The 27,223-nt window shown below is 42.0% G+C and overlaps 1 protein-coding gene across 4 annotated transcripts in view; it reads left to right on the top strand.

The window, feature by feature from the left end:
- Nucleotides 1-27,223, top strand: part of LOC308581512 (uncharacterized protein) — an 86,800-nt gene that overhangs the window by 23,411 nt on the left and 36,166 nt on the right. For 3 of the 4 annotated variants that reach the window (XM_081183974.1, XM_081183975.1, XM_081183976.1), the window contains 8 exons: nt 1,252-1,417; nt 2,642-2,848; nt 3,397-3,558; nt 15,270-15,350; nt 17,280-17,442; nt 21,823-21,897; nt 22,593-22,745; nt 23,826-23,928. In XM_081183974.1, coding sequence (XP_081040100.1) covers nt 1,252-1,417; nt 2,642-2,848; nt 3,397-3,558; nt 15,270-15,350; nt 17,280-17,442; nt 21,823-21,897; nt 22,593-22,745; nt 23,826-23,928 — 1,110 coding nt within the window. The remainder of the gene's footprint in view (nt 1-1,251; nt 1,418-2,641; nt 2,849-3,396; nt 3,559-15,269; nt 15,351-17,279; nt 17,443-21,822; nt 21,898-22,592; nt 22,746-23,825; nt 23,929-27,223) is intronic. The other variant, XM_081183977.1, reaches the window with a different exon arrangement.

Genomic DNA, 27,223 nt, shown 5'->3' with positions numbered 1-27,223 from the left:
ATGAGTCACAAGCTGTTAACTCTTCAGAGGAAGACTTAGTACCAAATCAGTAATGGATTTATAAGCAGGCCAGATTTGTCTGTTGGATTTTAGAACTATCTCCTACTTATATTAGGGGATGCGGGTGGCGCTGTGGGTAAAACCTCAGTGCCTAGGACTTGCTGATCACAAGGTTGGCGGTTCGAATCCCCGCGGTGGGGTGAACTCCCGTCGTTCGGTCCCAGCTCCTGCCCACCTAGCAGTTCGAAAGCACCCCTAAGTGCAAGTAGATAAATAGGGACCGCTTTATAGCGGGAAGGTAAACGGCGTTTCCGTGTGCGGCACTGGTGCTGGCTCGCCAGTTGCCACTTCGTCACACTGGCCACATGACCCGGAAGTGTCTTTGGACGGCGCCGGCTCCTGGCCTCTTGAGTGAGATGAGCGCACAACCCTAGAGTCGGTCACGACTGGCCCATACGGGCAGGGGTACCTTTACCTTTACCTTTTACTACTTATATGAGATATAGACCTCCTGCAGCATTCACTAATTGGGACTTCAGATTTGGAGATTATTATCAGTAGAATTTAAAACTGGATGTTTGCAGATAGAATTATTTGGGGCTATGGCTTAGATCCAAGAAAGATATTGCAATGATAAAGCCAGACTAGATGTCACTCAGGTCTCTTTCAGCTTTAGAATTTTATGACCTTACATTGTGTTTGTTAAAACTACTGGAGAGTAATTTGCAGATATAGAGTTGGATCAATGTACAATGTACAGAAGGAGTTTCTACCAAATCTCTTTCTCTGCACTTCTCAAAACCCAAGCTACTTAAATCCCCAAACCCCGCTCCTAACTCCTCACACTTTCAGCCAAACCATCCACAACCTTCTAATAAAGTAGTTTATGGAGCTGTCATAAAAAGTTAGGAAGCATCCCCTCTTTCCCCTTGTAATTCAAGCACTAAACATAGGATAGATCTTGACAGAACAGTGCAAAGCTGGAGACTGGAGTGTCCTCCTTAGCCAAGCAAATAGTGACATGATAGAGCGATCCAGGTGAGTTTCCTTGCACAGAAGTGGAAAGCATATCACACCCTCTCTAACATCCTAAAACTGCAACTGAAGAAGCCGTCATAAAAGGAAGGGGTTGACATACCCAATTTCAAACACTGATTTCAGTAACAAAACCTGTGGATCCAACTCTGTAATCATAACTGAATTGTTACAGCTTTACTAATTTCGTATCTTCCTGTTATTCTTTTTACCCAGTAAAATCTTGGAGTGACCAAGGCTCCTTGCTGCACACATTTCAAGGTCATTCGAAAACTGTCACAAAGCTTCTGCTGCACCCAAACTCTTCCTCTTTATTTATCTCTGGATCTCTAGATGGATCAGTCAAACTCTGGTCGTTTGATACAATGGACATTTTTTACAGGTAGTTTAAACAAGGTAGTACTCCCTAATTTATAAATATATGGGTTTATATCTGGAGGTGGAAGGGTACCTTTGCATCCAGTTCATACATTTTACACACTAGGAGGTTGACTAGCATTTCATAAAGCTTCTAAAATACTAATGTTGTAATCCTATGTACACTTACTTGGGAATAAGCTCCACTGAACTCACTGGAATTGATGTCTGAGTGAACATGTATAGGATTATACTAATTTTTTGTTTTAAAATTCTCCCCCCTGAATATATTGATTGTCAAAGATATTGCATCACGTACTTTGTACAATTCACTATAAATCGTTCAACAAATTATATAATTATAATGATTTTTAAATGGCTTTTGTAGGGGCTGGTGTTATATATTGCTTATAGTAGCGTTTTTCTGTTATATTTGCATACGATACAAACCGTAATTACCTGTTGTTACAAAGTTCCTTCTTTTTGCTGGCTGTTTGACAAATGTGCCAAACTGACTAATGATGTTGCCCTCATTGACTTAGCATCAGTATCCATAATGTGGATGATGAGGACAAATTTTAATGAATTTGATGTGCTTCCAAGAGTGTCATGTCATGAATTTCAACCATGGACTGGCTGAGTGCAGAGGAGTGGTGGGAGGCACTAGCTGGGGAACCCCCAAGGGAAGAAGGCTCAGAGACAGGGGATTGGTGGTGGAAAGACAATGAGTGGTCAGAGGGAGCAGACAGGGAGGAAGAGATATTGGAAGCTAAAGAGGCAACAGGGTTTAGTGAGCAGGAAGAGGCTGTGTCAGAGAGCAGTCCAGAATTAGAGACAGAAGCAGAGGCTGAGTGGAGGCAGGCTGCTGAAGAAGCCAGAGAATTCCCCCCCCCCCTGCTGTGGCCTGCTTCCCTCCCCATGGTCCCCCAGAACATGCAGAGAAATGAAGAGGGTGGAGCAAAGAGAGACAAGACAACAGAGCCTTAGGCTACTGGGGAAGGATCCTGGGGAGGATCCTTAGAGAGCAGTGGGAAGGCGGGTACCTTCATTACTCAAAACTGCCTCACTGGAGCAAGACCTAGTGGGAAGAGTTGCTGTGGTCACTAGGCCCGCACTGTTTTGTTTTCTTTGAATTAAAAGTTAACTTCACTGACACCAGGTGTTTTATGGCTGATCTACTCCTAACTCCAGCTCCCAGCACTTTTCTTCAGCTCACATCTGGCCTATAATACCATTCTTTTATATCCAGCATATCACCATTCAAAGAAGGAATACGTTGGATTGGCACAGTGGATGATAATTTTCTGTACTGCTGTTCTCCCCGCAATCTTCATATATATGATCTGAATTCATTTACTACCTTTTGGACTCATTTCAACAGTCCGATAACTAAACTCTACGTCTGTAGTGCACATGAGAAGTCCAGCAGGGTGGTTGCTATGGGTGCTGACAACAGGTATGTTGAAATGTTGGGATTTCTGTAAAACAGATTTCTTAAAAAGCAAATTCTTACTGTTTCCAGTGTGAACACATTGTGATCCTTCCAAAATAAATGTATTACTATCTGGATGATATAACTCTGAAGCAAATGGTTCAGAGTCATTCCATACATATCTACTCAGAAGTAAGCCCCACTGAGTTCAGGAGGACTTATTTCCTGGTAAGTGTGTATTGGACTGTAGCCATAATATCCTTATGCTAGTATCTAAAACTGAAAGCAGTTTCCTAAATAAAGATGACTGCATATATGGGGCCCTTTTATGGCAATGTAAAAGAGTTCTTTTTAAAGTGTATACCAGTGTTTCCCAAACTTGGGTCTCTAGCTATTTTTGGGCTACAAGTCCCATCATCCTTAGCTAGCAAGACCAGTGGTAGGGATGATAGGAATTATAGTCCCAAAGCAGCTGAAGACCCAAGTTTGGGAAACACTGATGTATATAATAGTTGACCTATAGTTTTTTGTTTTTTAAAAAATTCTGTTTGCTCTCTGTTTTCTTTCCAAAGTTTAAGAATATTCTCACTTCAAGATGGGGAAACATTATGCACAGTTCTGCCACCTCCTTATCCTCCTCTGATCCAGCCAGTTCTAAGTTTTACCTACAACCGAGCCAGTGGAACTGTTTTCTTCCTCCTGACACCTTCAGAAATATGGGTCTACACAGTAAGGTAATCATGCTAACCGTTTTGCTTGCCATTCCAGTTACTGCATCAATCCAACTCTTACACAAGTGTGGTTCACAATTTGTTCAGCGGGTGAGGAAGCCCTGATGAATAGGAAGACAAAATAACATCTTTTATCGCTTCTGCAGCAGCTGCACCAGCTGCCTGTGATCATCTGCACCCAGTTCTAGGTGCTAGTGCTTACAGCCCATCATAGCATCAAATCCATCTATCTTACCTGGTCACCTCTTTCCACAATAACTCATTTCTAACTAAGATACTATTACTAAGAGCTACACTGTTTACGTTCTTTGCATTAGATGAAATCAGCAGCAGCAAGAAGCAGGACTTTACAGCCATTAAGAACACAAGAAGAGCCTGCTGGATCTGGTCAGTGGCCCATCCAGGCCAGCATCCTGTTCTTACAGTGGTCAACCAGGTGCCTGTAGGAAACCAAGAAGCAGCACCTGAGCACCAGAGCACTCTCTCCTCTGGCAGTTTCCAGCTACTGGTATTCAGAAGCTAGTAACTACTGATGGTCTTTTCCTCCATGAATTTGTCTAATCCTCTTTTAAAGCCATCTAAGTTGGTGGCTGTCACTGCCTCCGGTTTGAGTGAGTTCCATAGTTTAACAGTGTGCTGTGTGAAGAAGTGCTTCCTTTCATCTGCCCTGAATTGCCCAGCATTCGGCTTCCTTGGATATTCATAAGAACATGGGAGAAAAACTGTTCTCTGTCTACTTTCTCCATGCCATGCATCGTATTATAAGTTTCTATCCTGTAGCCTTCACTCGCCTTTTTTCTAAATGAACAAGTCCCAATTGCTGCAATCTTTCCTCATTGGGCAGTTGCTATATCCCCTTGATCATCTTGGTTGCCCTTTTCTGAACTTTTTCCAACCCTACAACATCCTTTTTGAGGTGTGGCGACTAGAACTGTGCACAGTGTTTCAAATGCGGTCTCACCATAGATTTGTATGGCATTATGCTATTGTCCCTAAGGCTGTCAAATTATCTCCCTTGGAAGTCAAGACCTGTGAGGCAGGCTACAATCCTAATCCCTCACTGACTGGGGTGGCGATTGATGCGGTAACACAGACAGCACTGTATGCTCCTCAGCCCTACCAATTTGACTAGCCAGGGCAAAAAGGGATGGGTAGGTAAGGAAAATGCCCCTTCGCTGTCCCAACTTCTAGGCAGGCATAGTGGAGAGGCTTAGTTTGAGTCTAATTGCTGTCATGTGATAGCAGGACCCAGCAGAGCCTATAGCAGCCAAGCCCCCCTCCCCAAATGCTCCATTCATTACTTTTCATTGACAGGGATATCACCAGTGGTAGCTTCTGCCTTCCATTTGGGTAGATGCATTGGTGTGTTTCTCGCTGGTAGGGGCTTCTCTTCTGATAGAGCCAGGCAGGACTGGACACCTCCTCTAGCATGGCAGATCTGGGGTGTAGATTGCTTTTCCTGGCAGTTTGCTAGCTAGAATTGTCTATCTGTCACTGGATGAAGATTGGGGTCACGGGGTAGGGGAAGCTTCCACTTGCAGGTTATTATTGGGGCACAGTAGCAGAGGGCAATTCAGTCAAGCACCATACAACCATGTGGTTGTGGACAGAGTAACAATGGCATAGCTTCAGTGCCACTTCTTACCTGTTACAAGCTTTTATCTCCTTCTTTGACTGATTCACATCCATCATGGGTAGCTTTCAACAGAGAATCATTTCACTAGCCACTGCTCTTTATGAACTTTCAAAGCAGCTGTGAATCCCTCTTTTTCCATGTGGTTACTTATTTACTTATTTATTTAGCATATTTGTTATGCACCCTTCACCAAATGGTCCCAAGGTGAGCTACGTATAGCAATAAAGCAGTAACTTAACAATATCATATGTACAATATTAACATGTACATAGAACATTCCTAACAGCCTAAAAAAAAGCAGCTGATGAACAAATGCCAACAGTTCAACATTAAACCTCACCTGGAGGTGAGGCTGGAGTCCTAGAGCCTGACTGAATGCGGGGCTTGACTAAATTATTGTTTTGCTGGCTGCTGAATTATTTTAAATTTCTTGTTTGCTGTAAAAAGTATGCGAGTCTCATTTTATTGTGGTTTTATGTTGTGTTGTACTTTTACATAAACTGCTTTGAGCCAAGGAAATGCAATATTTAAATGTTTTAAATAAACAAGTTGAGTAGTGTAGGTTAAAGAACAGGCCATTTGTAATTTGAGGCCAAGAATGTGTGTATATAGGCCCCTTCGGTACTTCTTCAACTGCAGAAACAGAAACAACATGGTGAAGCCTAATGCAAAAGGTGTAGGCTCAATTTACTGTTCCAGTTTACAAGGCACCTCTAGCTTGTGCTTCTCAACTCCACTCATCCAGCCATAGAAGTTGACTCCAGTTCCCTCTGTAAAACCTTTTGTTGTGCCCTTTCAGCTCTTGCCAAAATGGCATTGTCTCACACAATGTGCTCAGTGAATTGTAGCATTTTTGGCTTAAACATGAGCCCTGGTGATTGATAGTAATCATCCACCCTTAATTCCAAAGAATTAGTTTGGATTAACTCTCAAGAGATTTTTCCCCCCTCTATTGGGTGATGTTAGCAAGTGACATTGGGGATTTTTGAAGCACCTGAAGATTTTACTGTTATTAGGTGCTGAAGGTTTTTAACAGAAGCCAAAAATAAATTTGCTGATGAGTAAGATAAACTTGCATTCTCACCGTAATATTGAAAACAGTTGATTGGTCAGTTGGTATGTGTTGCTACAAGTTAAAAGATATAGAAAAATGAAATTATATTTTTAATGTTGTTCATTCTAAGGCAAAGAGGCAGTGAAGTGAACATTACCTAAAAATACTGCATTACTTGTCCATATTGACCGATCTGAGGCACATTTTTAATGGCATTTGATTTGTAGACATCAAAGTCAGGACCTTCTTAAAGATGGTACACAATTTAAGGAATCTGTCCCCAGGGAGACGTTTCATCTGTCCCCATCTTAGTTGCATGTTGATAGCTTTTAAATATTTGATTTGTACAGCTTTAACATATTGTTTTATGCTGGTTGCTGTGTACGATGTGTGTGTATTCTTGGTTTCTATATTTTTACTTCTGGATATGAAAGCCACTCTGATTACTTGTTTAAACAATATAACAATAACCTGAAATTAATTAAATGTTCTGGATTTTGAAGAAGGAAATGAAACAATTGAGGATACTTATGCCAGTAGAACATGATAGTGTTATAAATATGTCAACTACCTGTGTCTAATGCTCTGAGGCTAAATATATGTACAGTGGTACCTCAGGTTAAGTACTTAATTTGTTCCGGAGGTCTGTTCTTAACCTGAAACTGTTCTTAACCTGAACCACCACTTTAGCTAATGGGGCCTCCTGCTGACACCTCACCCTGAAGCAAAGTTCTTAACCCGAGGTAATATTTCTGGGTTAACGGAGTCTGTAACCTGACACGTATGTAACCTGAAGCATATGTAACCCGAGGTATCACTGTATTTGCAGTAAATTTGACTGAAATCCAGTACTTTTTATGGCATTTTCCATCCTAATATTGGTGCTCTCGTAATTTTTTTTTAAAGTGAATTCTTTAGGACATTACTTGAAAATTGGTTGTCTATAAGTGGAGTTACAGTGTATTCTTTTTGAATAAGTCCTAACTGTAGGCCTATATAATTGTACAATAAAACTGAATGTGTCTCCTTAGGGAAAACAAACAGCTGTGTCTTCCCTGTCCACTTTAAGTTCAGTAGAGGACAAACCATAATGCCTGAAATGGCGGGTGTGGGTTTGAATTCAATTAATATGGGATGTCTCCCTTTCTCTGTGTAGATTTCCTCCTCTGCTGATGTGTCATTGCCCAGTTCAGAGGGTTCTTCCTGGCTGGGACAGTGGCACCTCCAGTGATTAACTTCAAGTACCTGTGATATAGTAGGCCTAGTTCTCATACAAACAGCAGGTAAATAAGTGTCTGGGCTGTGCCATTTGAGACTGCAAGTGGGGGTTCTCATGGGATAACATTCAGGACAGAGTGGCTTGCCTGGTGGGGCAGTGCCGCAACAGTGTTGTTGTTGTTGTTGTTGTTGTTGTTGTTGTTGTTGTTGTTGTTGTTGTTGTTGTTGTTGTTAACATTTCTACACTGCCCTTTATCCAAGGATCACAGGGCAGTTTACAATATAAAATCACAAACAGACATACCATATTAACAAAGAAAAACAATTCAACCCCCACCTGCTGCCCACAGGACACCATAAAGAAGTACCTGGTCCTTTCCCACCACTCCTCCTTCAGGGTCTTCTGTGCTGTTCTCCATGTGTCCCTGAAACTGCTCTTCTAAATAAAGGAAGTACAATGTGCAAAATAATAAATGTGCATCTGTTGTTTTAATGATAGAGATGTGCATTTTTAAAATGTGGCAGTCTGTATTATGGCTCTAAAATGGATTAGTAAGAATTGGAAATGAAACTTTGGAACAGTAGATCACACACACCACAACCACTGTAATGTATTTGTGGCAAGTGAACAGTAAACAAAACAATTTCCTTAATTATTATTGCATTTTAGTCTATTTGTTTAATTGTTGCCAAATCCTTCCTTTGCCCTAAATTCCCAACATCTCAGTATCATTGTGCCTCCATTATACTCCTCTGTCCTTATATCAAGGCAAAAAAGGTCTTAGTTTCACATATTCACTCATAGGACCTAAACTGGTTGTGACTGACCAGGAATGAGACCCTGGGGTCGTCGTAGATAGCTCAAGAATGATGTCAACCCAGCAACTGTGAAAAGGGCAAATTTCCATGCGAAGAACCCTTAGAAAAGGAATGAAAAATAAACCTGTGCCAAAAGTTTAGGGAAGCTTTTAATGTTTGATAGGTTATTGTATTTTAGTGTTTTGTTGGAAGCCGCCCAGAGTGGCTGGGGAAACCCAGCCAGATGGGCGGGGTATAAATAAATAATAATAATAATAATAATAATAATAATAATAATAATAATAATAATAATAATAATTGCAATGTTGTTATACAAATCTACATTTTGGAATACTGTGTACGGTTCTGGTCACATCACATGAAAAAGGGATTTTGTAGAGTTGGAAGAAGGTTCAGAAAAGGGCAACCAAAATGATCTCCCCTGTGAGGAAAGCCTTGAGACATTTCAGTTTAGAGAAAAGACGAGTAGGAGGCAACATGGTACCAGTGTATATAACACCATGCATGGAATGGAGAAAAGTTTTTCTCCCCGTGACACTAAAATTCACAGACAATCAAGTGAAGCTGAAGATTCAGGAAAGCGGCATAGTTAAATTATGGAACTTGCTCACACGAAAGGCTACCAACTTTGATGACTTTAAAACATGATTAGACGCCCTCGTGGAGGACAGAGCTATCAGTGGCTTTTGCTATGTTCTTCCTCCATGGTTTGAGGCATTATGCTTCTGAATACCAAATGCTGGAAACCACAGGTGGGGAGAGTCCTGTTGTCCTCAGGTCCTGCCTGTGGGTTTGCCACAGGCAACTGGCTGGCCGCTGTGAGGAGACAATGTCAGTCTGGATGGGCCACTGGCCAGATATAGAGGCTCTCCTTATGCTCTTAGGTGCTGCTGCTTGTCCTTGCACATGTTGCTCTTTAAAATATTGCTGAGCAGATGCACGTCTGTCATATTAGTTCAAATATGTTTAAAAGTGCAGTGGAAATATATCTGGGCTTTGCAGAATTTGGTAAATGTATGTTTTGCCATTGTATCTTCAGTGAAAGACAATGGTAGAACACTGAGGCACTTCAGGGAATCTCTGCTGTGGTCAAAATGGAGATTATTCCTGGAAAATGGTAGGTATTACCTCCTGCTCAGATTTTCCTGGCCAAAGGTGTGGGGACCATTCCTGAAGTGGCTTATAGGAAAAGAATGGCTGAGCAATCCCCCAAATGGAACATGATGCGGGGAGAAAACCCCAGAATGAAAACAAAATTAAAGCCTGATATATGATGAATGCATTTCCTCTGCAATAGCCTGTCTGGTGTTAACTTTTGAAGCAGGGTTAGCTAGAATCTAACCATAGTGGTTTTCAATATTTTTATTACTATTTTTTTTTTTACAACCATACCCCACTTTTCATACTTTTGTGGTTTCAGTTTTTTTTAAACTTTAGAATGTTCAAACTCACAGTTCTATTTATCAAATAGTTGCATTTCACATTCAGCAATGTTTGTTGTGGGTGTGAAATGGAAACCAGTGCACCACTGTGTACACTTACATTTTTTGTATATAGGCTGCCCCAAAATCTCTCCAAAAAGCAAAATACGGTAAGGCAGGGCAAGAGTTATTTAAAAGAGATAAAATGATGATTGATCCTGGGACACTTAGAGCATATAAATATGTTCCCTAACCAGCCATAAGGGGGTGTGTTCATTTCTATTCCAAGAATGATGAACCTGCCAGCTTACCCCCTTTGAGCAGAAGACAGAGACAGGCTTGTCTTTAGAATTAATCTTCTCTCTTCCTTGAAGCCTTGAAAATCGGTATCTCTGGTCAGTTTCAGCTCCGCATCTTCATAAGTAAAGTTATCCATTAAAGTAAACTGGATAAAGCTATCAAGTACTGAGCTGAAGTACTTGCTATGTTAGTGGTTTTGAAACATGGAAACTCATAAGGGATTCCTCAATGAACAGACTGATAACAGCAGACAAACATGTACAAGCTTGCACGCTAGTATTCATGTTCTGTAATAAGCAGCTGGAGGAGAAAGTTGTTTGCGTTCTGTGAAACAGTTTAAATGGGTCACTGGAAATGCTCAATGGACCACACACCTTAGAAGATGATGCCCAAACCCTCTGCTGATGTGCAAGGATTCCTCATGTGACTCAGTGTGGAAAGGGCTGGGTGAAGCCAGGAAGTTTTATAACGCATCTTCTTGGGAGTTGTGAACCTTTTCAGCTTGTTTTAATTAAGAGAGTTTTTTTGATTACATCAGAACTATCTAGCAGATGAAAAATCTTTCAAGCAGCTATCTAGCTGCTGAGGCTTGGCAGTGATTTTTTTAATAAAAAAAATCATCCTTTCTACAAATCAGTCTCAGCAAGGGTATATACATGAGAACATATAAACAGAAGAATAATGTTTTTTAGTACTGCTTGGCAGTATGAAGGCCTGTGCATACTTTTTCCTTTCAGCGTATTTAGGAATAAGATCTGAATGAATGGACATACTAAATTAGCTACAATGGTTTCATTGTCTTAATTATGGTTGATCGCATATGGTAATCGCAGAGGACCCACAGAATCTAGAGAGTATCTAAATTTTCATCTTCTGGATTTCCAGCATACCTGATTTCTTTCCTTTAAAAAATCAATTTTATTAAAGGTTTTCAACCTAATGTACCATAAAATTCAAACTAAACAAAAGAGAATAAAACAACCTCAATATATCAAACAGAAAAAAACTAAAGAAAAAGTAAAATACATTAATAATAATACTCAAATGATCCTCATAAAACACAAAATTATAAATACCGTATTTTTCGCCCTATAGGATGCACTTTTCCCCTCCAAAAACGAAGGGGGGATGTGTGTGTGTCCTATGGGGCAAATGCAGGCTTTTGCTGAAGCCTGGAGAGCCCCACCGCCAGCCCCACAACCTCGGGGGGCAGCGGGGAGGCGCAGCGCGCCTTTCCCGCTGTCCCCCGACTTGGTTAGAAGGCTGGGGGGGGGAGAAGCCTGCTCCTCCCCGTCACCAGCCCCGCAAACTCGGGGGACAGCGGGAGGCGCAGCGCGCCTTTCCCGCTGTCCCCTGACTTGGATAGAAGGCTGGCGGAGGGCTTCCCCCTCCTCCAGCCCCGCAAACTCCCAGAGTGATGCCAAAGCTGCACGCAGCTTCAGCATGGCTCTGGGTCCTGTTATGGGGGCTGGGGGAGGGGGAATCCCGAGCTTCCCCAGCCCTGAGCCTGGGAAAAAAATTTTTTTTCCCCTTTATCCCCCCCCCCCCCAAAATCTAGGTGCGTCCTATGGGCCGGTGCGTCCTATAGGGCGAAAAATACGGTATATGTAGCACTCAGTATACCTGATTTATGAATTGCTTCTCTTCTGCAACATTTTGTAAACTCCTGTCCAAATGATAACAATCAAGGACTAACAATAGTTTGAATGGGAAGGTGAACTTTGCCAATTCTGTCTTACCATGAAGCGCCCAGCACTACCATCCACTGACTCTGGTCCTGGGAGTTGGGGAACCCTCCAGAGTACAGTGGTACCTCGGGTTACAGATGCTTCAGGTTACAGACGCTTCAGGTTAAGAACTTTGCTTCAGGATGAGAACAGAAATTGTGCTCCGGCGGCGTGGCAGCAGCAGGAGGCCCCATTAGCTAAAGTGGTGCTTCAGGTTAAGAACAGTTTCAGGTTAAGAACAGACCTCCGGAACAAATCAAGTTCTTAACCTGAGGTACCACTGTATTGTGGGAGATGGTGATGGGGGCATTTCTTCCTGGGCCAGGGATAGTAGTAGTAATAGTAGTAGTAGTAATTAATATTATTTATTTATACCCCGCACATCTGGATGGGTTTCCCCAGCCACTCTGGGGGGCTGCCAACAGAATATTAAAAACATGATAAAACATCAAACATTAAAAACTTCCCTAAACAGGGCTGCCTTCAGATGTCTTCTAAAAGTCAGTTGTTTATTTCCTTGACATCTGCTGGGAGGGTGTTCCACAGGGCGGGCGCCACTACCGAGAAGGCCCTCTGCCTGGTTCCCTGTAACCTCACTTCTCGCAGGGAGGGAACCGCCAGAAGGCCCTTGGTGCTGGATTTCAGTGTCCAGGCTGAACGGTGGGGGTGGAGACGCTTCTTTGGGTATACTGAGCCGAGGCCGCTTAGGACTTTAAAGGTCAGCACCAACACTTTGAATTGTGCTCGGAAATGTACTGGGAGCCAATGTAGGTCTTTCAGGACCGGTGTTATATGGTCTTGGCAGCCACTCCTGGTTACCAGTCTAGCTGTCAGTCTAGCTTAGTCACAGTGGTCCATGCACTGGTAGCTTCACAGTTGGATCTCTGCAATGTGCTTTATATAGGTCTGCCTGTGGGCTTGGATTGTGAGTTGCAGCAGGTACAGAAAGCAACAGTAAAGTTGGTGGCAACCCACACCAGTTCTGGAGGAACTGCACTGACTGTCAGTTAGCTACCAAGCACAGTGTGTTGCATTGACATGTAAAGTCCTATACGGTATAGGACCTAGGTGTTTGCTCGACTGCCTACCCTTGTAAACACCAGCCCAGTATTTGACATTGGGTGGACATTAAAAACCTTTGTAGAAATATTTTCCTCTACTCAGGCATTTGGTTAGTTGATTGGAGGTGTTTTGTCATTCTCATGGTGCAGTAAAGTAAGTTTGATTTATTGCTGTTGCAGCTTGATTTTTTATTTATTGTTGTTTTATTTTATTATGTTTTTATGTTGTGCCTTGCTGTGAGAATTTAATGAGCAGTGGGTTCTAAATTACCTAAACGCAGCACAGCTCTAAATTACCTAAATACAGCAAAGTATTTAGGTACTTTGAATTTGGTTTTAAAAATACTGAAAATATCACTCAGAAGATTTTTGTATAAAAGTAGATGATATGACTTCTCTATTATGAAAGTGACTTAATGCCATTTGTTTTAAATATAGCAAGAATGACAGACTTATTATGTCCCAGTTTGTTCCTATTGTTTGGTAATGAATCCGTGTTTCGTTTTACACATTCAGTGGGATAATGCGTAATTGCAAATTAACATGTGACAAACATAATGCTTGAACTCATGATGAGCCATTCTAATAGTCACATCCCTTAACGCCTTGAGAAAATGGGGTTATTGCTTAATTAAGCTACACCCATTGTTATTGATGCGATGAAGATTACTATCGAGGACTTTGTACATACTAAGGAACAAATCTGCCGAAAGCATTAACACTGAATACATTTTTTTTTTAAAGTGGGTAATTTGGCTCAAAGGGAGAGGCTGCATGGTGAAATTAAGCAGATGAAAATTTAATGAACTCAGAGTTGTATTTGATGTAGCGCTATGGCAAAGGTTCCATTGGTGCAAGGATTTTCCTTGCAAAACAGAACCTTCTCCCCCCCCCTCCCTCCTTAAATCTGCTGTGGGGATCCCCAGATCCTCCTGAGCAGATCTGGGAATCATGTGGGCCAAGGAGAGGAGGAAGTTCTCATTGCCCTATCAAGAATCTTTGTGCTGCCTTCCACTAATGCAACAATCTCATTGAATTTGGCCCTCATTGCCTTAGGCTGTGTACAAAGCACTAAGCAAAATACTGAGGAGCTTGTAGTACAGAATACCAGACATGCCAAGTGTCCGTATCTTCCAGAGGCAATTCCGGATTTAAAGAAGTCACCCCGATTTCTTATTTGATCCCAGAATGTCCCACTTTTCCTTAGGATGTCCCTTTTCTCATCAGAGAAATGTTGGAGGGTATGGAGTTATGCAACCCCTGAACCACTATACAACCTTTAGAAAACATTTGACAAGGCAGCACTGTATAGGGAAGCTTGTTTAATGTTTATTATGTTTTTATGTATGTTGGAAGCAGCCCGGGACAGCCCAGTCAGATGGGTGGGTATAGACAGTAAAATTATTATGGTTTGTTGAGACAGAGGCACTCTTCCCTTTTGTAGCTAATGTTCAAATGTTTCTTCCTTAATAACTAGCAATGAGCTAAATCTAATGGCTCCTTGCTTATATAAACTACCATAAAAGTTGTCCAAACTGCCCTTAAAGTGAATTTTTAGCCTCTTATGCCACTGGGGATTTAATAATGAAATTCTGTTCTATTAACCCTATTGATTTTCCGTTACCTTATGTAACTGTGATTTGTGGTGCAATATGCAAGGATTTGAGAGGTTATATTGCTTTGAGGTTTGACTAACTAGATCCTAAACTGTTTCTAATCTAATATTGTAAATGTCACTAATAGAGGATGTGCTGTTTATTCTGGGAGAGTGTGAAGCCATTAAAAAAAAAATTTGCTTGCTGAGCCAGCAATCCTAGGACGTGCCCATTTGAACAGCAATAAATAAATTTTGGTAGTTCCAGTGGAAGTTGAGTGGAACTTTGGCTTGGCTTCCTTCTCAGAGGTTTGGCCAACCTCTTCTGAGATGCAGTGGTCATGTGACTGTGCTGCCGCTGCATCTAAGAAGCATTCACCTTGCTGCTTGCAAAAGTACCTCCAATAGGGAAGTTGACTGTGAGTTTTCACCCTGTAGGCATGAAGGCAGCGTGGCAGTCTTGGTTTTCTCCCTGCCCTCCAAAAAGGGAGAAAGTAAGCTTTCAGGCGATGAAGATGTGCAGGAGGGGTTCAGCTCTTCCCACCTGTTCTCTGCAATAGACCTCAAGTCATTGTTAAAGAAGGCCTTATCTTTGCGGATCACTTCTGTGGGAAGGGGATAGCATTCCCCAAAGGCAAGTCCTTCATGATGAGGTTTCCTTTTCCAGAGAACGTTAACTTTTTGCTAGTGTGGGGGGATGCCTGGAGCCCCCAAAGCTTCCCACTCCTTGCTCAGGTGCCTTTATCTCTATGATAAAACTGAGGAAGATTTCTTGAAGGTCAGAAAGACTCTTGCATGATCTCACTTTAATGTTACAATAGTAATTTATGTAAGTTCATAATGTTGTGGGAGGGTTTAACACCTGAAATGTCCTTTGATTCTAGGACTAATCCGGCATGTAGAGCAGCAGTGTGGACTATAGGAGAGCTACAACAACACTTGTATAGGAAACATCCCTTTGCTTCGTAAGTTTCCTTAATCTGTTTGGTAGTCTTTCTAATTGTTGTTGAACTGCTTTTTCATCTGGTGTAGGCTTCAGTTCATTAAATATTTTTGTCTGTTCAAGCCCTCTTTGGCTGCATTGGTAGAGTGCATTAATCCAGTTAATTTCTTCAGGAATAGTTTTGAAGTAATTTCATTCCACATGTCTAGAGCACCATATGTGATCCCTAGTCAACAGGGAGTGATGAATGCGAACAGAATTATAAAAAGGGTTTATAGATAAGATGATGCTTATATTCAAGAGATTTTACATGCTGAATATTTCTTACATGACAACAGAATCCCCTGTCCTGACAGAATGAATTATTCACTTCATTAGTGGGCATGGACTTCAAGCAGACCTATAGAGGTCTGACTGAGTCATAAACTCTGCCTATGGAAGAAATGACATTTGCATTTTGATGAAATTTCAGATGAGCAACAGCGGAAAAATTGTTTTGAACAAGTCACCATCTTAGATTGGTGTGTTGATAAGGCTATAATGCATGGATCACACACACACCCAAAAGGAGAAAGAAAAAACACATAACAATATTATTATTGTTTTAACATGTTGATGTTTACTGTCCTGGGCTTCTTTGGGAGGAAGGGTGGTGTAAGGATATCAGGGGGTTACTCGAGAGCAGTCAGGCAAATGCCTCCCTGGTCGGCTGTAAAGCCTCGTTATTGGTGCCAGAAACCCTTCACCATGCAGAGCGCCACTATTCCGTGGCTCGCTCATTCACTGGCAGAATCTGTGAGTGGGCGGTCCTTAAACCTTCCCCAGCAGAGTTTCTTGACGCCCAATCTGCGCTTCCCCTCTCGGCGCAGAAGCCTACTGTGCAGGGAGGGCGTGGGTAACGGAGGACCTCTCTCCTCCCCGCTTTGCCCAGGCAAGGTGTCCTGGCACCGCCTTGCCTCCTCCGAGCCCTGAAGCTCCTCTCCACTGGAGGCGTGGTTACTCTCCTCCACTGAGGAGGTGCTGCTTCCCACGATCTTTGGGGGCTCTCTGTAATCCACCCGGCTTTTCCCCTCTCGCCCCTGAGCCGATGGCAGTTCCCTGACAGGTGGGATTCAACTGTAATTAATTAATAAATATTTAAATTATTAAAAAAGCAAAAATTATATGAAAAAGGGTTCTTTCTGCAGATATAGTTTTCTGTGACATTCCATTTACTGAACATGGGGCCCCAGCTTTTTGAGGCCCATGGGCACACATGGGATTTTTAAAAGGAGGGGGAGATGGGGGCAACACCACAAAATTGCTGTTTCGGGAGGCTTTGCCAATAGCAAATTGTTGGCAGTGACCCCGCTTGCTCATACTATGTGTGCTTCTTGGGTGCTGGAAGGGATGCAGACAGGCTGGGAGGGAAAGAAAAGAAAAGAAAAGAAAAGAAAAGAAAAGAAAAGAAAAGAGAAGAGAAGAGAAGAGAAGAGAAGAGAAAGAAACTACACAGATGCCCCCCCCAAAGAAGATGGAGAAGGGAGCCGCCCCCCTAAAAAAGATCCCGGAGAGGGAGGAAGCAAGTGAATTAACAGACATCCAGAGAGGAGGTGGCAGCAAACAAGCCAACAGACCTCTCAGAGATGAGGAGGAGGAGGACCAACTTCCTCCAGCAGATTCCCAGAGTGGAACAAAAAACAAATAAAATACTGATAGTATCCACCTGCCCCCTCCTGCAACTGGCAAAATGAGAGGCAGGAAGGGATACAGAGGATTTCTGGGTGCTGAGAGGCAGGGGCTTTACAGGTAGCATTGTACCCCTGGGTACTCTGCACCCACTGGCATTATGTTTGGTGCAGCAACTTTACTGGCCAAAATTCATGTAACACTGGTCTCTTGTGCCCATGTCACTCGTATTGCATCCAGTATGTGCTCCCACCTTTGAAGTTGCTTCAATATGTCTTCCTAGCTGTATTCAGAAGAATGAACATTTTCAACATACTCGAAAAAGAAATTTCAGGACTTCAGTGAAATGTGAATGCCTCTGCAGCTTGTCTTCACCATTGTGCTACTTGATAGATGAAGGAGTGGTGTTTGCAGATAACCAGGAATTTCTGGTTCTTGGCATGCAGGTAAAAAGCCAGATGATATATGCATAAAATTAATTTAATGAACTAGATTTGTACTTGCCAGTAAAGGTTAGTATGTATACATTTGCATGCTTCATAGGGGTTGGAAAGGCAAATGCTGAATTGACAAATATTTACAAATTTGGTGCTTAAGGTATGTCCATAGGCTAAGCCAGCTTCTTATGGACTAGTCTTAAAGAAACTAGCCCCCTCCAGAATATGTTAACCATTTTAATCTGCTTTATGCAGTATTCTGCTATGGGGGATTTTCCAACTTCTTCCTTGAGGAACTGCCTGAGGACAGAGGTGTGCGTGGGCAGGGGAAATAGGACAGGCTTTTAGAAATGCAGAGTGGTTACAAAGACACCCAGGAAAGCTTATTAAGATAACATCCAAATGTAGTCATATGAAACTTAAAACCCTCAAATTAACAGATTATGCATTTGATACAAAGCATCCTTACATTATTGTTGGTCATTCATCCCACTCTTTTTCCTACTCTGGCAGGCAGTGTCAGAGCCAGAGGTCTTTTCCTGATTGGTTCTGCAGAGGTCCTTTTCAGGATCCCTTACATTTTAGATGCTAGGGTCTGAGGTGTGTGTTCTGCTCCCTGAGCTATATAGTCCCTCCCTTCATAATAGATCGGCAAAGATGTCTGCTTGAGACTTGGCTAGCTGCTGCCAATTAGAATAGATAATACAGTGGTACCTTGGTTCCCGAACAAATCGGCTCCCGAACACCGCAAACCTGGGAGTAAGTGCTCCAGTTTGCAATTTTTTTTTTTTAGAAGCCGAACGTCCATTTTGGCTGTCGGCATTGTTTCCGAGGCCAATCAGCCAGTCAGAAGCCGTGCCATGGTTTGCAAACGTTTTGGAAGTCATAGAATCATAGAATCATAGAGTTGGAAGAGACCACAAGGGCCATCGAGTCCAACCCCCTGCCAAGCAGGAAACACCATCAGAGCACTCCTGACATATGGTTGTCAAGCCTCTGCTTAAAGACCTCCAAAGAAGGAGACTCCACCACACTCCTTGGCAGCAAATTCCACTGTCGAACAGCTCTTACTGTCAGGAAGTTCTTTCTAATGTTTAGGTGGAATCTTCTTTCTTGTAGTTTGGATCCATTGCTCCGTATCCGCTTCTCTGGAGCAGCAGAAAACAACCTTTCTCCCTCCTCTATATGACATCCTTTTATATATTTGAACATGGCTATCATGTGGAACGGACTTCCAGAATGGATTGCATTCGGGAACCAATGTACCACTGTATTGGGTTAGCTGATCAATGGTTTGACACAATCATATAATCTTAGAGTTGTAAGGGACCCAAGGGTCATCTAGTCCAACCCCCTGTAATGCAGGAATCTCAGCAAAAGCATCCATGACAGATGGCCATCCAACTTCTGCTTGAAAACCTCCAAGGAAGGAGAGTCCACAACCTCCCGAGGGAGACTGTTGCACTGTTGAACAGCTCCTACTCTCAGAAAGTTTTCCCCACATGTTTAGTGGAAATCAGTGTACTGAAATAGCCCTTTCTAGTGTAAGGAGGTGGGCTAAGGTTTCTAAGTCAAGAAGACAAAACAAGGACACCAGGAAGCTGAACAAGGCCAGAATTCAATGTGATTTGCCCCTGCGAGGAACAGGATATTGGGCTACATAGCCCTTTGGTCTGATCCAGCAGGATAGGAAGGGAGATTAGGGGATTAGGGAACATCAGCAGAAGTTTGCAGGGTCAAGAAGAGGAAGGAGCATGAAGGATGAGCAAAAGTCTGTAAACTGCATTCCCGTACAAGACTTGGTGTGCTTTGAATGGGAAGTGAATGTAGTGGCAAGGGGGGTGGGGGTGGGAGAGAACCAATCACGGTGAGGGGAAATGAAGAGAGAAAAGCAGCCAATAAAGTTATCTGGGCCCTGGACATTCACTAAGCTCAGCAGAGGAGCAACAATTCCTGGAACAGGATTCCAGCTTAGCTTTTAAGAAGTCCAGGATTTGAGTCCACCCTTCACTGCTGGTTCTGACACTAGGATATAGCTAGGATATAGCTAAGGTAAGCTTTTCATTTAGTTACTCAAGTCTGTGTTTCTAATGGATGGCAATTAGATTGTATTCATTTTATTTATATATATTCATTAGGGTGTATTTCACAGCTTGTGGGTTGATCCTTTCAAGCCAAATAAGCATTAATAATGTTATTTGGTTTTGGTATTCTTTTATCAGCAATAATAATAATAATTTGTTATGGTAAATTATGAAAACATTAAAAAAAAAGACCACAGAAAACAGTCAAGAGATGTTGTGTAAAACCCAGTAAGGAACAGTCAGTTATAGTCAGCATTTTGAAAAGATTACTTGTATGCTTCTGTTATACTGTGGTACCTTGGGTTACATACGCTTCAGGTTACAGACTCCAATAACCCAGAAATAGTGCTTCAGGTTAAGAACTTTGCTTCAGGATAAGAACAGAAATCGTGCTCCGGCGGTGCAGCAACAGCGGGAGACCCCATTAGCTAAAGTGGTGCTTCAGGTTAAGAACAGTTTCAGGTTAAAAACAGACCTCCCGAACGAATTAATTACTTAAGCCGAGGTACCACTGTACTCTCACATGAAAACCAGACTTCCACACAAAATGCATATCTAGTTGTTTGGCTGCATAACATGTTATGTTCAAGAACAATTTCACAGATTGCTGACCCTGAAATCTGAAACATGAATGCTACAGCAGTTTTCAACAAAGCATTAAAAAACCTTGTATAACTTGTTTCATTATGGAGTGATTTAGGACCTGAAACTTTGTTAGTTTGTAGATCTAATAGTTAAAATGAAACAGGTTGAGTACAGAAAGTACAGTAATTGCAATTATCTTACTGGCAACCTGTCACTGTGCTCTAAAAATCCGCCTGATAGTTAAGAAATTTAGAAATTTGATAGTGGACAGATTATGGGAAAAAAAACATCTCAGAGCATAATTCACACAGTGCCCTCCCCACCCCCTGCATGTGAAGCTGCACCTGGGGGAGAGGATCAGCATAGGTCTCAATGAGATTATTTTCCATCTCTCTTTTACTTTACAAGCTTAAGTGTACATAGATTTCCATGCCTCGGTCAGCAATGAGACTAGGAGGCCAGTAATTCACCCATCCTCCTTCCCACTGCACCACCCTGCAAAATACAGTGGTACCTCGGGTTAAGTACTTAATTTGTTCCAGAGGTCCGTTCTTAACCTGAAACTGTTCTTAACCTAAAGCACCTAATGCTTTAGCTAATGGGGTCTCCTGCTGCTGCCATGCCGCCGGAGCACGATTTCTGTTCTCACCCTGAAGCAAAATTCTTAACCTAAGGTACTATTTCTGGGTTAGCGGAGTCTGTAACCTGAAGCTTATGTAACCCGAGGTACCACTGTATTCAAGTCTCATGGAAGCTGTCTAGTCTTTATTTATTTATTAGAACAGAGCAATAAGTAATGTCCTGGGATCTCCATGTCTTTGACTTTATAGGCAAACTCTAATATTATGGCATTCTGGGGGAAAGCTGTGGGTGTTTGTAGGTGTGGGTGTTGATGGATAGTGTATGTATGTGTGTCAGATTTTTCATCTCATTGAACCTAATGAGCAGGGGCGCGGACTTATAAAAAATATTGGGGGGGCCCGGGAAAGCTCATGAATAATAAATAAGCTCATGAATATGCAGATAAAGTGGCGCCGCCTCCTCGTGAGCGAATAGGGGAGAGCGTGCTGCGCCTATTAATCAGCTCCGAAGGAAATTGGGTGGAGCTTTTGCTCGGGAGGGAGGGCAGGAGGCATGCAGCCCGACCCTGTGCATTTTGGGCTGGGGGAGGGGCGGCGGTGGCGCTCTGCTGGAGGGGCGCCCGAGATTATTGGGGGGGCGGAGCCCCCCCAAACGAATTTTTGAGGGGGCTCGGGCCCCCTCAGGCCCCATGGAGTCGGCGCCTATGCTAATGAGCCATCGTTCAGCCTGGACACCAAGATCCAGCACCGAGGGTCTTCTGTTTGTTCCCTCACTGCGAGAAGTGAAGCTACAGGGAACCAGGCACAGGGCTTTCTCGGTACTGGTGCCCATCTTGTGTAAGACCTTCCCATAAGATGTCAAGGAGATGAGTAACTATATAACCTTTTGAAGCATAGCTGTCAACGTTTTCCTTTTTTTAAGGGAAATTCCCTTATTCCGAATAGGATTCCTCGCGAGAAAAGTGAAAAGTTGACAGCTATGTTTAGAAGACATCTGAAGGCAGCCCTGTAGAGGAAACCCTGTATAAGGTTTAATGTTTTGTTACGTTTTATATATATGTTAGAAGCTGCCCAGAGTGGTTAGGGCAACCCAGTCAGATGGGCTGGGTACAAATAATAAATTACTATTATTATTAAAGGATGGACGAATTCTATTTCTCCATACATCAGTACAGAATTTGGTTTATTATGAAATGACTGCTTATACAGATCCAGTAAGTATGCTTTTTTCTAATCTTACTTTTCTCTACAATATGTAAAAATGTTTTTTTTAGTTTAAATATAACCTTTTTTATATACTGCTTATTTTTGAGAACTGTCAGGATTGTGATAAGATCATCACGTTACATTACCGGTAATTGGTCCAAAAAGGCTGCTACAAGAAGTGTCCTACATGTATTATCTTGAACTGCTAATTGTCCTCCGCATAGCATATATTTTAAAGGGTGAGGCACATCACGTGCACTTAATTACCATAATCTAGTTGTTCCATGTTTGCACAAAATTTCCTCTAGGCAGGGCAAAGCTGGGAGTAGAAAGGCATGCCCCTTTCCACACAAATTATCCAACTAATTCCTTAGTTATGCAAAGACCAGCCACTGAGGCCCATCACTGCTAGCCCTCTCAGCAAAAGGGAATTCTGGCAGGCTCAGCTTGTCCAACCAGTTTGAATCATTATAGAACCACAGTCTTAGGAAGCAGGGTTCTTGAGAGATCATCCAGAGCAACATATCTCATTAGAATGTTAAAGGTTAATATGAAACATTATTGTGAAACCTAAACATACCAGCACCTTTCCAAAGAGTATATGAAAATGTGCTCTAAGTGGCCCGCTGATTTGGTTTTTTTAATTTTTAATTTTATCCATTCAGGAACTGCTATTTTAAAATATAAACATCAATTGGTTTAGGTGGTCCATTTAAGTCACGATGTGGCCCATCAGCAGCTAATAATTATGTGCCAGAGCCCAAGATGCAAACTGATACACTTCAGAAGCTTACCTGGTCTGGAGCTCATGTCGCAAGTGAACACAGCAAACGATACTATTGTTTTTACAAGGCTTGTGAGTAACGAGAACAATTGAGTGCTAGTGTGAGAATATGTCTGTGTGACACATTAATGGAAATGCTAGAGTTATTGCGCTGTGTCAAGCTGCAGTTGCTGCAAAAACACTGCTGCATGGTTGCTCTCTGGGGCAACCTATCAACAAATGTGAAACCTTTGTTGAATGGATTGCAGTAGCGGCCAATTTGCTACCAATCTAGATTCAATGTTTTACTACTAGTCTATATAGCCCCATACCTCTCCTCCGACAGCCTACCCCAGTCACTTAGGTCTGTGGTTGAAAATCTGTTGCTGATGTGCCCCCCACACAAGGTAAGAACTGTTGTAACTTGAGCACTTGCTTTAAGCATTGTGGCACCAGTTGCCTGAAATCCTCTTCCCTTAGAAATGAAACAAGCCCCAACTTGGTTGCATTTTTGACTTCTGTTGAAAACTTCTTTTCTCCCTTGCCTTCCCAAGGTAGCCTATTTTATCTCTCCAGTTTTTAACCCTTGTTGAATTTTATATTTTAATACTGTTTTGTGACTTGTTTTGTTTTATTCTACTTCGGTTGTCATACTATATTCTGTATTCTTACATCTTCTTATCAGGTGGAGTTGGTTTTTACTGGAGATATTAGGCTGCTTTGTGCTAAGGCGAAACTAGGCCTTTTTCACCTGGCTCAAAGACCCAGTTTGGCACACACCCATGCATATTTGCGCGCGCACACACACACAGGCTGGAAGTCTCAATGATGCCCCTCTGGAGGCTTCACCCAGGGCAAAAAAAATGGCTACCCCCCCCCCCAGCTATGGTTCTGCTTTGTGGAGCAAGTTCCTAAAAAAAAGAAAAGTATAAAACTTTAACTAAATAAAAACAAATAAACCCTTTTCTTATAGCCATTGCAGAAGCTGTGTAAAAGGAAGAATTGGGTTGAAGGAAGATGAATGGCTTTATAAGATAGTCATGAAGGAATGTTCTCCATAAAGGGGTGGCAATCTCAAGGCCATTCTTTTCTTGACTATAAGTTACTAGACCTATAGACAGAGAGAACAATGAGTTTGTGTATACCAAAACTGAAATTATATACCTGTTTCAGAGCAATTCACTCTTCATTGGCCTGACATCTGGAAGTGTGGATGTTTTAAATATAAAAGAAGACAACAAAACAACTTTGTATGGAAAAGATGTGAAATATCATGGTGAGATCCTTTAAAAATAATTTAGTATACGTACAAATAGGAAGAGTGAAACCTTAGCCTTTTTATAGTAAAAAATTGTTAATGTCTTTTATGGAGATTTGAACACACTGATGCTGCAATCCTACACGTATGTCTGAGAAGTGATGACAGGATTGCATAGTAAATCAGCATCAAAAATAAAAGTTAAAACATTATTCCTGAGTTTTACTCAGGAAATTATGCTGGTATAAAGGGCATGACTTAGGCAAAGTAAGCACTTTTAAGTGAAGAAAGAGTTCAACACACATTTAAATCTTTCCCACTGAAGACAGTGGGATTACATAGAGGCTAGTTTGGGCAGAGTAGCTAAATGTTGGTGACATTATTTCAGGTCAGGCAGCCCCTGTCCTTGTTGAATATCCAACAGGCATTTTAACTGAATTCTAATCTTATCATTTTAACTGATCTTTTTGTCCTAAGTAACTTGTATACTGCTTAGAGCAGACACCCCCAACCTGCGGCCCTCCAGATGTTTTGGCCTACAACTCCCATGATCTCTAGCTAACAGGACCAGTGGTCAGGGATGATGGGAATTGTAGTCCAAAACATCTGGAGGGCCAAAGGTTGGGGATGCCTGGCTTAGAGACTGTTGTATTTAAGCAGTATATAAATGGTCAAAATAAATAAATAATCAGACATTTCTCCCGCCACCCCAAAAAACCCCTCAAATAGTGCAGCCTGCTTCTACTTTCGCTTGAAATAAGTCCCTTTGATTTCCATGGGATTTACAAGCCTGTGTGCATAGGATTCCAAACTAATTCTTTTGGCAGATAGAGAAATCCTTAAATTAAACTGTGTTGGCCTCATAATGTTTTGGTGGCCTGGTTTGTACACCCTGGTAAGCCATAGCCTGGAATAAGCTATGGCTTACAGAAAATAAGCAGCATGCTCAAACCATTCCCACCTTGCTCTTCCCATTGCTGCAACAAAAGAAATCACAGTGTTGGCTTCATATTACATGTGAACCAGTGGCCATGGTTTGTTTCTCTCTAAGCAAACAATGAGCATCAAGCCAGGAACAACAGAGAAAACATAGTTGTATCAAAAGTCTCTGACAAGTCCAAGAGAATAAACAGGGTCACACTCTTCTGGTGCCAGTTATCCACCAATGTAAGCAACGAAATTTCAGTCTCACATCCAAGCTGGAAATCAGATTGGAATAGATGCAAATAATCACTTTCATCCAAGAAAATGTGGAGTTGGCCAACCATTACACATTCAAGGACCTTTCTGCCTGGAAAAAAAAATGACACCACATGATAGTTATTTAGATCCAGTGGGACAAGCAATGGCTCCTTGATAAGGAGTTTCACAATTGCTCCCTTAAAAGGAGTCAGGGCATCATCTTTTCTCATGGCATTTTAAATCACAATGATCCAGATCCTTTGTCCTGGTCCAGTAGATCTAAGCAGTCATGATGGACATGTGTGCAGCAAATGTGGCGGCAATCCTCGCTGCCCCAAGTATCTTGAATAAACATCTTGAAGTTGGACAAACTGGACACAGTGGCTGAATATCTGCAGAAGGTGTGGGGAAGCTTCCTCTCTCAGGTCAAGTTTCCTAGGGCCAACATGACCACAGTGGGGCCAAAACACACATCATTCTCACACGAGCATCCAATTATCATGCAAACACCTGCCATTCTGTCTGGTTTCTCTTGCTCGCTCACACACCCCATTTCACTTGCATTTCACCTCTGTGCACTAAGAAAAGCAACCATATCACTTCAGATCACACTAGGCATGGACATTGGGCAATGTTCTCCTCTCAGCAGATGGCTGAGTTTTAGCATCCTCCAGCCTGTCCTCTCACATGCAGCAGGAGGCATAGTGGGCCAGTGGAGCAGATGAGAGAACAGACATTGGGCATGACATTTGGAAATAAACAAAGCGAAGCCAGAATATTTTAGTAATAAAGTTGTTGTTAGGTTACAGAAAGAAATGGAACCAGAATAAAGCTTTCTTGGTCCTCTAGCACAATATATTCTGCTCAGGTGTTGGTGTTGTGCTAACATAATTGAGTGGACATCATTCCGTGAGAACACTATAAGTAAAGGAATGTGTGTAGTTCTAATCCATTAAGTTATCTCAATAGATCTTTTCATGACATAATTGTTTCTTCAAAGGCACAACTTCTATTGAGCGTCCTGGGAACAAGCCTGCAATCCTTACCTGAAAGTCAGCCACACTAAATACCTGAATAAACATGCGTAAGATTGCATGGTCATCCTCATTCTATATTTGGATATGCATAATATCCAATGATAATATTGATTATTTCAGAAAATTATTAATGCAGTTTCACATTCAGCTGAGATACAGCCTTCTAGCCATGAATGGATGACCTGAGCAGCTATTTCATGATCAACAGTAGCACTGACTTTTCCCATGCCTAACCTTGTGTACAGAATCAGCTTGCCATTTAATTCCACCCACATATTTTAGTCCGTAGTAGATCTTTCGAGTTCTACTGAAGTTTTGTAATACATTTCAAAAATGATTCACACTTTCATTCTGTAGAGGCTGACTTGCTAGTAACCTATTTTTGACTAGTTGTTACTAGTAATGGCTTCTCTCAATTCATTTCACCTGTGTGGTTTTTTTTTGCTTTTTTGCATTCTTTTATATTGATAGAACTTATAAAAACAATGAAGAGTTCAGAAAGTTACAAAAATGTAATATATCTTATCCGTAAGCTTCTGGGTTTTTTGAGATGAATGAAGGTTGGAACATTCTGTATTTCGGTTTCAATGGCCTGGGGGTATCTGGTTAGAACACAATTATTTTCCTTTGGCTAAACATGGGCCTATTTTATAGTTTAGATAGGATCAAACCAATTGTGTTTTTATATATATATAAATAAAACAGGGGCAAGAGTCAAATAACTTGCTCACTTGATCAACTGGTAAGTGCCCATTTAGGGCCAATCTGTACATGATAGAGGCAAACCTAACCTGCCTCAGTGGTGGAGAAAGTAAAAGTAGATTGGTAGAGTTCCAATTTTAAGAGTTAAAGAAGCACCAAATGGGGAGTGCAGAATTCCCACCCACCCCGAGCAGCTTATCCTCCAGTGTTACTTTACCCAAAGGAGAGAGAAGTGGGATAAGGGAAGGCCAAAGAGAGGAGGGGCGACCCAGGGCAGACACATCATCATTATAACCTTTTCCTGATGGTGCCCACATTGTTTGGGAGAGGGTAAGGGGAATGAATACCCCCCCACACACACACACCAAGGCTGCTCACAGAGCCCTGCAGAC

The sequence above is a fragment of the Podarcis bocagei genome (genome assembly GCF_964188305.1).
Source record: "Podarcis bocagei genome assembly, chromosome: 2".
Lineage (NCBI taxonomy): Eukaryota > Metazoa > Chordata > Lepidosauria > Squamata > Lacertidae > Podarcis > Podarcis bocagei.
This window is presented reverse-complemented; position numbering and strand designations above follow the sequence as displayed.